Below are 11942 nucleotides of genomic sequence, written 5' to 3' on the forward strand. Positions count from 1 at the left end.
AAAGAAGTAGGGGAAAGGCCAGCAGTGAAGACACCTACACATCCTTGTAATTGATTCTGCTAGCGTCTAAGTCTACAGGTAGACTTCTGGGTCTCTGAAATCCATACCAACAGATGAGAGCCCATGCTTCAGGACAAGCTCACGCCATCTGCCCCAAGCTCACCACGCAAAGATGGGTACCATTTGTGCTCCATTGTAAATGCTCCCACGAAGGGTTTCTATCCCCCACCCAATGGCCACCACCTAAGGCTGGGATAGGAAGAAGGCGCAAACACCAAAAGGAAAAGCTAGTAGTTTATATAGATAGATATATAGATATATAGATATTGATAGATATTGTGTTTACATAGTCCACAAGTTAAATGCAGGTATCCATAAGAAGAGCATTAACAATAAAAATACAATCTGTGTGTAGCCAAGTACAGAGACTTAAAATGGTAAAACAGCAAAAAGGATCTCACAAAAGTACAAATATACAGTACAAATTGATTTATTTAAAACAGTTACAAAAAAGCACAACAAAATAGAGATTATCCTTAGAATTATTAATGCTTTGTTAAAGATCAGGTAGGATTAGAGGGTAAGAAATGGTGTTGGGTGGGGGAGCACCTGACTAGTTCTAAGGCTTTAGATACAATGCAGTTGATTACATATTAATTCAGCCATTACATACTGGGGATAGTAGTTGGGGGATCAGTAATTTATCTACAGGGAACTCCTACACAAATCAGATCCATCCAGACCTCCCCAGTGCCATCCTTCTCCACTCTGTAGGACCCTAAAGCCGCCCGGATGACAACATTCCCATCCTTCTTTCTCCACCCCATTCCCTATCCATATATTCTTCCCTCTCCTAAGGTGCTGTGCAAGCTGAGAGCAGTCTGCTCTCTGCAGCTGGAACATATACTGTTTTGGCTACAGGGATCCTGTGTGACTAGGAAGGTTGTTGGGGGACTTCACGTTAGCCATGAGTACAGTCTCCTCCCCAACACAATCTAGATTCTCTTGAATGCAAGTATCAAGCGAGTGAGGGATCAACCCTGCCTTCAGCAATACCAGCAACGTGCTAACCACTCACAGCTCACAAATACGTGCAAACTCCCTGTCCAAGGGGGTGGGTGTAAAACCACTGTGTCATCAGCTCTCTCTCTCTCTGAAGAACCTCAGTCCCTGTGACAGTCATAAAGACAGAAATAAATGCTTGCAAGTTTGACGATGGGTAAAGGCACATGGGCTGCTGCCACACACACTGCAGACAGGAACCCAATTTGAGGCCATCTTCACTGCGGGCATCTGCAGTGGAGTGGCTTTGGGATCACACAGACGTGAGTTTGCAATCTACCAGGGAGGGATCTAGGCTTAACAGGAGAACTAATAAAGAAAACTTTAGTGTGAAAAGTGCATTTATGACTACTGTTCCTGCTGGGGAGGCAGCAGGGCAAACCGCAACGCCTCTCCTCCTTCCGCCCCAGGCACTGTGCATAGTCTGCAGGTAAGGAGAGAGTGCAGCCAACTCCAGCATCTCAAGGGCCAGGGTCATCCTAGGCCCAGACCAGCCTTCTGGTCCCAAGATGGATCCTAGAGTTGAAAGAGCAACTGACGGCTGCTAAGACCCAGATGCTTATTTTATTATTGCATAATGTGGGAGACCTTCCCTACCCCAGGGAAGCTGGAGGGTGAAGGCTTCCCAGCCAAGGGCTAACAGGTTACTGATCAACATCTAACCTAGTAAGGTTCAGCTCTTCAACTGTAGTGTACGCTTTTTCCCATCTGCAAGGTACTGTAGCTTCAGTGTGGTTTAGTAAACTTAGCCCTGGGAGGCCAAGACGTCTCCCTAAAACTTGGCCTCTGTCCTATTTACTTTGTTTATAAGACTGTGACCAAATCTCCCATGGCCAATTCATCAGGTTATCTTTACTCCAGTGGGCCCAGGCCCTTTCCTGGTCAACGCATGTCCACCTTCATCTCCAGTGTGAACACTCCACTCTTCCATATGCCTGCTGCTGCAGGTTTAAATCACACTACCATCCTGTGCTTCCCCCTAAATCACCTATGACGCCCACTGGTAGAAATAAAATTAAACCCCACTTGAGCAGCTATTTCAGCCAAACTCCAAACCCTCTCCCAACCCCAGAGTCCATGTAACTGGAACTAGATGTACCTTGCTGGGATGTGGCACAGGCCCTAATGTGGTTCCCCCTCACTCAGTTTTTAAAACAGGATACAAGATACCATAAAGGAAAGAAGTTAATACTACAGAGAACACCCAGTAATAGGACCTACTTGTTTCTCCCTCAAGACACTCAGACATTTGGAGCCAAAGGGCTCCTGAAGCACTGAAGCCATATCCCTTTGGATTTGCCAGCCCACCAGCAGCATTTCATACCGTCCCTACTCAATATGACTTTGCCATAAAATAACACTGGTACAACACAGGTGAGAAAGAGCACGATGCCTGGACTGAATCTACATGGTCAAAGACATGAAAGGACTGGGAGCTCCAGAGGATAGCGGGCAGGACACTGAGCAGACAGCAGCAGTGGCAAAGCAGCACAGAGCAAAGTCCTTGGTGTTATGACTAACTGGGACCAAGAGTATGGAAGGGTCAGTCCAGATCTGCTGGGGCCACTCCCCTCGGGTACAAACACTCAGCTCTTAATTCCCAGAGCTGGTTCCCCCATGCCACCCCCTCCCGCATGTACTATAATCTTGAAAGGAATGATGACTCAAGACTTAGGTTGTTACCCATCCTTTACTGGGTTCCCCTTCTCCCAAATTGGTATGGACATTTCTGTATAGTGCCAGAGAGTGAGCAGTCCTCCTTTCTAGCCTGAAGCTCCGGGAATGTCCTACCACTGACAAAGGACTGGCTCTGGCCTTCATCAGCTGCCCATTCCCAAAAAGCTGACAACTTCCCTACTAAAATGATCACTCTCTTAAAACCACTCTCAAGTCTCTTGCAAACTTAGGAAATTCCTATAAGGAAGAATGGACACACCACAGGTTACTCTTATTTCTCATGCCTGGAAGAAAAGACTGAACCAGAGGGAAAAGGCAAGCGGAATGCCACAGCTCTGACCAAGATTTCAAGCACAGGCCTTCTTTTCCTGGGGGACCATACTTTATGAAAGATACCTTTGCAACTCAGCAAAATCAAGTATTAATATGTTACATATGCATGGCACGATATCATGGGAGCTGCTGGTACTGCTTTACCAGCAAGACACAGAACAGCAGCAGAAAGGTCAGGGCCCAACTTGCCAAGTTCCTCAAGAATCTCTCTTTCCGGGATTCAGCAGGAGATACCTGGCTGGAAAGTCACAACTAGCCCAAGTGGAGGATGATTTGATTTAACCTACTTGGCTGGTATCTGACTAGATACAGCTTTGCTCCCATAAGGAGGAAGCTCAGTTGGTGTCCTTGTGGATGCTTCCTGAGCATCTACTGTGTGCATGTCACCATATTCATTGATGAGACTTCCTATGAGGAAGGACGCTTGCGAGAAACCCGTGCAAACAATAAGCCCGAGGAATGAGGTGCTCAGGAAACAGCCAGAGATGACGCCTTCTCCCAAGGCTGTCATCTGAGGGGATTCCTCAAGACTCAACCCCACAGGCCCCCGCTGTAGGAAACAAGCCAGAGAAAGCAGCATTCAGAGATAATGGGGGACAGAGAAGGGAAAGGACATGATCCCAAATGCAGTACAAGGTTGGTGTTTGGTTCTGACATGACCCGGAGAATGAAGTACTTACAGTCAGGTCAGCAGCTTCCTTTGGATGGACACCCCGACTCGCCCCCGAAAAGCTGAGTGACCAGGTAAATGCTTTCAGGAAATGAAACCACGGATTATAGGGCTTGTAGCAAACAAGCCAGTTTCAGTCACTCTGTCCCCCCAAGAGAACAACCTTTAGCACCTGAACACTAAGAATGACTCCATTCTCAGAACTTCCCCTCCCCTCAGGAGGTAGGTAAGATTATTTACCCCATTTGGCAGCTGGGGAGGAAGTGAAAGAGCGAGAGGTCACGAGACTTGCCTCAAGTCTTTGACAGAGCAGAGATCAGACGTCAGAGGTTTGGACTCCTGACGACAGGCCGGCCCCCGGCCAGTCCAAGTACATCCATAAAGGAAATGCCAGGATCATAGCCTGGGAGAAGCCTAACCAGAGAGCTGGGTGGACAATACCCTGAGTTGCCTTCAAGAGTCTAAAGACCCCCAAAAAAACAAAAAAAAAAAAACACTCACCCACCTGAAAGCTGGTGGGGGAGCCTAATTCCCAATACCCAGTGGAACCCCACAGTCTGAGCTGATGCTGAAAGTTGTGAAGAAAAAAACGTGGGCTTGAGACATAGGGGGGTAAATGCAACTAAGATTGGAAATACTCTTGGCAGAGGAATATGCCACCACAGGGTGAAATCCACTTCAGGTATTGAAATGTTATCAAGACTGTCCTCTTAGAGCTGGCAGTAGGAGGGGACGGCTTGGAGATGCCAGAATGCTGGGAGAGGCTGTGTAAAAATGCCAGGATGGGCACTGCCCAGCCATGTGCATGTGCCCCGGCCAAGGGCACGGTTCCCTTCTTGTTTCTCCACCAAACTGTTTGGCAGTGGAAGAGGAGGGGACATGATTGAGTTTTTAAAAATAGAGACTACAGCTGAAGGGGAAACCAGAGAGACCGCTACATACCAAAAAACTCGAGTTCTTGGTCAGAGTGGACAAAACCAATTTTGCAGAAGAGGAAAGGCAGTGCAGCTACAAATGAGGCCCAGGTCGAGACACCATGCAGGGAGGTTAGGGCAGCAGTAGGGTGGGGGCAGCGCAGGCACTTAGGCACAACATAGACAGACAAAGGCGGGGTATGGGTGCCTAGGGAAAAGGGTCCACTGGTTCTGCAAAAGTCACCATTACCAACTAAAGATTCAGTGAAATTTCAAAGCAGGTCTGGCATGCCGAGTTGGAGGAGCTTTGTGAGGTCAGCTACCTTTCCAGAGCCCTGCCTAGAACTCAGTCAGCCTGGCTATCAGGTCTTTCTCCCAGAGTCCCCTGACTGGGTCCCCAGCAAGGCGGTACTTCAGTCTGAACCCTGGAGGGGCTTCTCTCTCTCCTGCCCCCAGCTACTGAAGCCTTGTAGCAGGAATGGTGAGGAGAGGTGGGGAAGGGCTGTGACGCAGAGGATCAAGCAGAGTCCTTAGGTGAGTGCTCCTCCCACAAACCCAGCCACAGACATCTGTAACAAAGTCACCCTTTTAAAGTGCACATCTCTCACAAGAAAGGTTCTGGGTGGGAACCCTCTTATTTCCAACCTTGGGGCCTCCTGCCCTTCCACACAAAAAAGGAAAGAAAAAAACCTTCTGACAGTTTAACTGCTACTATAAGCTGTGGATCATCATTTTTGGCTCTTTCTATACTCCCTCCCTCTGCCACCTGCTCCCAAAAGCCTGGACTTCCCCTCGCAGGAGCTAGGGATGGGGAGGAAAGAACAGGGAGGCCCTGATTTTGGAATGTTTCTTATCCTGCGTGCACCCCCTTCCTTCCCTGGCCCAGGCCTGCTGCTCCCCAGCACAGCACCCTCTGGGGCTGTGCCGAAAGGATGCCACGGAGTCATGAGCAACAGATCCTGCCCTGGGAGGCTTACTTCATGCCTCCCTTGTCCCCCCAAATCTCACTGCCAAGAGAGCCATTCCCTGCTCGGCGTGTGCAAATCCTCTGCCTGCTCACAGTGAGGCTCAGCTCTGGGGTGAAGCCCAGTCTTGGTCTGGGGAAGAGGTTCATTTTCCCGCATTGGAACGCCCTTCGATGGACAGCTTTACCTCCTGTGGAATGAAAGAGGGACGGAGCAGCGCAGCCCGTGCCTCCTCCCCTTGCATGCTGTATCTTTGGAAGTTCAGGGCTGGCCAGCAGGCCTGAGCACCGGGCTCAGGCTGGGAGGGCTCTACCATGTGGGAGCCCTCTCCTGCCGGCTGGCTCTTCCCCTCACTGTCACATAGCTCTCTGGGTCCCAAGACTGTCCTCTCAGGTCTTTCTCGGGGGTGACCCAGCTGGCCTGGGGGAGCACAGCTGGCCTGAGAAACTGAGTTACTGTTCAAGCTCTGTAAACTGATAGAGATGCAGACATCTCCCACCTGTAGCCGATGGCAGGGCAGAGAGAAGAGTTGTGCAGTCCGCCCAGGGCTGCAGGAGGACCAACCCTGGCCATACACAAAGAAGGGATGCTCAGGGGGCACCTCGATGCTCACTTTGCTCTGCTGCTCACCAACCACGAAATGCAGCATGACAAATCCAGGCCATTGGCTCTCCTGAATGTCCACGACCGTGCTAGAGTCAATCTTCAGCCCCCCGCTCACTTCGGCACTGCGCACAAAATCCTGGGTCTGGAGGTCCTCCACCCGCTTCAGCTCCCCGGTAGCCAGCTGGATGATGGCGCCTTTCATGAAATGGGAGGGCAAGTGGGAGGAGGTAATGGGGGGTGGCGATGGCTCCTTGTCTGGGAAGGTGGCTCTGGCCTGCATGTCCAGACTTGATGCTACCAGGATCTCCGAGCCCATGGGCAGAAGGCCTGGGTCAGTTCCAGTGGGCACCAGGTTGCCATTGGCTACAACCACTGCTTTGGGTAAAGGTCTATGTTTCACTGGTTCCTGATGGGACTGAGGGTAGAACCCACGGGCCTGATTTTTTTCTGCCAGCTCTGCAGGGTTCCTGGCTGACCCTCGCCCCTCACCCTGATGGTCAGGGGTATGATGGGATAGGTTGAGGGGGCTGGGTTCATCCTTCCTCTGAGCTGCCACCACACGATAGTCCTGAGAAGCTAAAGCGCCAACCACCCGCTGGACCTCAAGGTCAGTGTCTGGGGTCCCTCGGTGTGCCGGCGCCGCCACCTCTACCCGTGGAGTCTGAGAACCTGAAAACAACTGTCCGTCCACCACACATTCTACAACTGGCACCAGTCCCTGGCCTTCACCCTTGCTGCTGGGGGAGTCAAGGGCTTCGCTTTCCCGTCTCACTATATTTCGCTCTCGCTGTCTCTGTCCTCCATTGGCAGCAGCTGCTTCCAGAGCAGACTGGCCCTCCTGAGGGATAAGAACTGGGCTGGAACCTGCTGGCGGGGTTTCATGCAAGGTATAACCAGCAGGTAGCCTGGACATCTGATAATAAATGGGCATCCGGCCTGGAGCGAGGTCCAGTGGCTGAGTGCTCGAGTGATGTGGCAACTGCCCGGGCGGGGAGGTGGCTGAGGGGGCTTTGTTAAATGAGTGGGCCGGGGATGAAGCCTGTGGGGGAGGAGTGGCTCCTTCTGCCAGGAGGGAGGCATATGGCACAAAGTGTGGAAGGTGAGATGTGGCAAGGTTGGCAGAAGGAGAAAGGAGGGGACTCGGTAGGAAATTAGGTGGCACAGCGTAAGGAAGGCTGTAAGGAGACCCAATAAACTGTAGCGAGGTGGACGGGAGCTGAGCATAGTGGATTGGGGGATAATGGATTCCTGGGTGTTGAATCAGTGAAGACGCTACATTAAATGTGGGGGGCAAGGGGCTCATGTTCACCACAGATGGGAGGCCAGTTGGTGAGAAGGTGGCAGGTGGCACAGCCACCTTATACAGCATGCCATACTGGTCCACCGTGAGACCGGTGATGGCCTCAGCTCCGTCACCCCCCAGGCTGACTCTGGCTCCTGCCTGGCTCTGCCCGGCCACCACGACCCCTCGGGACCATTCAGAAGCATCACTGGAGGGTGTGTGGTTAGTGGAGCAGCCGGTAGTTCTCCCCATATCCTCGCTGGTCACGGGGAGGTCTCGTTTCTTTGGTGGAAGGCATTCCTGACTCCTCTCATGAACAGGTTTCATATTGCTTTGTGGTGTTCCTGGAGCCTGGAATGGGTCGGCTTGCTCCTTGGGGCATCAGAAGGGGCTTCTCTGTGGCTTCCCTGCACCCCTCTCTGCTGCTGGCTGGGGCACCCACATCTGCTAGGGAACAAATCAGAGGCAAAGAAAAGTAACCTACAGATGAACCAAGTCAAAGGAAAGAGCAAGAACTGTGCCCATGGAGGAAAATATAACAAAGGGGACGGACTGCTGGAAAAAAGGAGGTATGAGAAAGGGGCAGTCAAGGAGATTACCCACCCCACTCCACTCCACTCCCACTCATCCACCTAGGACATGACACAAACAGTCGGGGAAACCACAAAGCACTGTGAGGACAAGCATTCAATCATGCATAAATACCCCGTGGGATCCATAACCCCAGAGAGCCGAAGAACTTCACAATTAGCCATGCCTCATGTGCAGCTTGACTGTTCTCAGCCTTCTCCTCTAAGGAGGCTTTGAACACATGGTCTTTGCTGCTGGTTCTTTTTAAGATTTTCCTTTTGCTGAGATATACTAATGTGCCATCTTCTTTCCCTGAACATATGACCTCATCCTTGCTTCCTTTCCCTAGCCTAATTTGGGTTATGATCTCACCTACTCCCATCCCTCCCACCCCAAGCCTAGCTAAACTCTCATCCTCCTTTGCCTCATGTCACCAGCACCTCAAGGAATGAGATGTCAGTAAGTCCTGAGGTCTGCTTGTGCTTTTTAAAAAAACTTTGCTCCTTAAACATGTTATGAAAACTGCCATCTTCTTTGCTCCATGAAATGTACTACATTCCAACTTCGGCCCTATAGTGAGAGCAATTATACTAGTTTGCTCTACAACTTGTTTCTCCTCCTCCCCAAAGAGCCACAAAACTCTTCCGATCTCATGCAGAATTCCTACTCCCTAGTCTCTCAAGACTTTTTTTCTTCTCACTGACCGCCTTCAATGTGCCTTCTTTATTCATTCCTTTCTTTTCTTCTTTGTCCTTTCTTTTGCCAACGGCTCCTTTTCCATTATAGGTCTTCTCTAGGCACAACTTCATAAAATTCTGGTTCCATTCCTCTAAATACGCCTGTTTATGTCTATGTTTGTATGATGCGTAAGAAAGTTCTCTCTCCTTTCTTTTATTGTCACCTTTCACAAATGCTTCTGTCCGCTGTTATAGAGCAACTTTTTGGTCTGAATACTTCAACGCACATGAACTCTGTCACCTACTTCTTCCAATCAGGCTCCAGTTCTTTGGATCTGAAAAGACCTTTCTATGACATTACATTCTGTTCTGTCTTTCCACTGTCACATCCCAGATATTTTTCTACAGTAAGGACTCTCAAGTCCCTGTATTACCTGAGCTTCCCGTGGTGCTTCTGAGCAGCTGTAGTAAGTGTCCTCCCGGCTGACTTGGGAGCCTAGGAGACAGAAATAGGAATGGAGTAAGCAGGAGGCTGATCTCTGATTCTCCCCAGGGTCATCATGAAAAGCAATTCCAAAGCATTAAAGCCCATGAGTCCTCGCTGCATCCTCTTCTCCAGAGGTAACAGAATATTTATCCAGAGTGCCTAGGCAGTTGAAGAGAGAAAAAGCCATTTCTTAAGCTCTAATATGTTAAGAAGACATCCTTGGGAAAAAAAAAGTCCATGTGTCAAATTTCATTGTTTTTCCTTAATATCATACTCTTCATTCTCTACCCATGCCTATTCTCCAAAGGTTGAATTCATTTCCAATCCAAATTTCAGTGGCATGCACAAATAAAAATGGAGGACTTAACATTGTTTCCATGTGAACAATGGGAAGCAGGAAAAATCAACTCCATGGATTTCACCTTTATTCAGGGCCCATGAAAACACAGATGTGGAGGTTATTGAAATGAAAAAAGTGGCACTAGATGAAAAAGAACGATTATTTATGTTTCTGGGGCAGAAAAAGAGGTCAAGGGGGAGTCGCCCAAGGGGGAGTCACTCAAGGGGAAGACTTATTAACAGATTTTCAGGGTAAAAAAAAAAAGATCTCCTGTGTGTGTAAAATTTTCTGAGTGACAACTTTATATGAAGTGCTGTGTCAGATGTGAAAGAAACTTAAAATATCACCTTGGGCCTCAGGTAGTTATCACTGGGTAAACAAAACTACCGCCAAACTATCCATATCTGAATCTACACTTGTCAGAAACGTCAAGCACTGAAGAGCGGAGACTTAACCTCTGAAAACACAGAAAGTAGTACCGATGAGTACTCTGAGAAACTACCGACTGTCCTGTCCAAGTCCTACAAAACACTGCAAACCTCTACCCAAACTGAAGGCAACATTTATGTCTTAAGATTGGCAAGATGCAGGTATACACAAAAGGTGGAAAGATAGGAAAACACAGTGTGGAAAGACAAATTCCTAATTCCACAAACACAAAATACAGTGTGGGCACAAATCATGCATCTGTTCTCTGCCAGCAGTTTCAGTAACTGAAAAGCAGTTAGCTTTCTCCTTCATTCCCAACAGAAATTGGGGTCACATCTCCAATTCCAGAATGATCCTTGCTCTTGGTAACTAAAACATTAAAGAAAACTTGCCTCTAGCTCACGGAGGAGTTAGCAAACAGGCTAATAAAAGCGCTGAAAGAGGCAAAAGGTCTGCGGGAAGTACAACAAAGAACCAAGCCTGTGCACTAGGTTGCCACAACGCAAAACACATTTCAGAATCTGAAACCTCGGCCTCTGGAGAAGCTCAATGAGGATTTCTCAAGGGGAAGACGCAGCTTATAACCCCTACTGAGCTAACGGGCTGTTCCGGAGAGCTGCCAACGCTGCCAGCAGAGCCTGGAACGAAGCTTCTCATTACGCTTGGGTCGGAATCAAGAGATTGAACCCAGCCGGAGATCTGAATTTGCTGAAAGCGGGAGGTGCGCCCGACAGAAAGGGAGAAGCTTGTTAGAGACTAGGGGTTATGGCTTCCCATGATCCTGCAATCCTTGCTCCAAAAAGGGTAGGGTCCAAAATTGAGAATTCTGCGTTTAGAGAGTGGGAAGCCGATCCTTCACCAAGAGGGAAGGGGCGAGGCCCTGCAAGCGACGCTTCCTTGTTTGGGGGTCCCTTCCCGCCCCGGAGCCTCAGACACCCTGGCCCGCTAGGACACAGCCGCGGGGGCGCCAGGACCTGAAGCTGCCTCCCCGGCCGGGCCAGAAAGAAGCGCGCGAGGGTCTAGGCTCGGCCCCTTTCGCTCCCTCTGTCCGCGGTTCCCGGGCCCCGGCCCGGCGGGGCAACTGGCTCCTGGGGGCCACTTCCTCCGGAGATACCAGCCCCGGCCTGCCTGGCCTCAGTAAGGCCAGCCTAGCGGCCACCACTCCCGAAAACACTCACCGGCCCATTTCACAGCGCTTCCCGGGCTCCTCCCGCTCGTCCCGGAGCCGCGGCAACCGCGGCCGCCGCCATCCCCGGCCCCGGAGCCGCCCCACACCCAGCGCCCCCCCCAGCTGGGCGCCCGGAGATGGCGTCAAGCTCGCCCCGCCCCCGGCGCGGAGAGATTGCGTCATTGCCCGGGCCGGAGAGCGATTCCCAGGACTGCCCGGGAGTGGAGGGGGGGCTGACCACCCGCCCCTTACGTCCAGCGCCCTCTCTGGTGGGAAAACAAACTACTCTCCCTAGCACCCGGTCACGTGAATGGGGCTGAGCCCGGCCCCCTCACTCTGACCCCACAATGACCCCCTCAATTTTTCCCCTTAAGTAAATTCCGGGGATCCCAAACAGAGCTCTGGGGTGTGGCCATCAGCGACCCCCACCCTTTCCTGGAGTTCCGGTCCTGACTTGTGAAGTCTCCTTTTGGGAACCTCGGGAAACCCCGAGGTGACCCAGGCCCAGGAGAGTAAGGAGATCCCTCCTGGGAACCGAGGCTGAGATAGGAACTCTTTAAGAGTTGAGAAATGGCACAGAGGGAGATGAGAGTGGACCGGCCGTGGGGTGTAGGGACAGGTGAAGCAAGTAGTGGGAGACCTGAAAGTTTATGGGGAATAAGAGGGAGGGGTTTAATACGATGGGAAGCAGCTTGGTTTAGTGGGAAGAGGCCTTGACTGCGATGCCATATTATTAGGTTACCATTCATTACAAATTAGTCC

The 11942-nt window shown here is 50.6% G+C and overlaps 1 protein-coding gene across 2 annotated transcripts; it reads right to left on the bottom strand.

Annotated features, from left to right (window-relative positions):
• Positions 1 to 481: 481 nt before the first annotated feature.
• Positions 482 to 11252, bottom strand: ATXN1L (ataxin 1 like). Of its 2 annotated transcripts, none has more exons than XM_069497867.1 (3): positions 11191 to 11252; positions 9191 to 9252; positions 482 to 7953 (listed from the first exon to the last, which is right to left on the bottom strand). In XM_069497867.1, the coding sequence occupies exon 3, from the start codon at positions 7834 to 7836 to the stop codon at positions 5767 to 5769; it is 2070 nt and encodes a 689-aa protein (XP_069353968.1). In that variant the 5' UTR covers positions 7837 to 7953; positions 9191 to 9252; positions 11191 to 11252; the 3' UTR covers positions 482 to 5766. The 2 variants fall into 2 exon arrangements, with proteins under 2 accessions (XP_069353968.1, XP_069353969.1); XM_069497868.1 differs by having other exon boundaries at positions 482 to 7956.
• Positions 11253 to 11942: the final 690 nt, after the last annotated feature.

Source organism: Eulemur rufifrons, chromosome 23, assembly GCF_041146395.1.
Source record: "Eulemur rufifrons isolate Redbay chromosome 23, OSU_ERuf_1, whole genome shotgun sequence".
In the NCBI taxonomy this organism is placed as follows: Eukaryota; Metazoa; Chordata; class Mammalia; order Primates; family Lemuridae; genus Eulemur; species Eulemur rufifrons.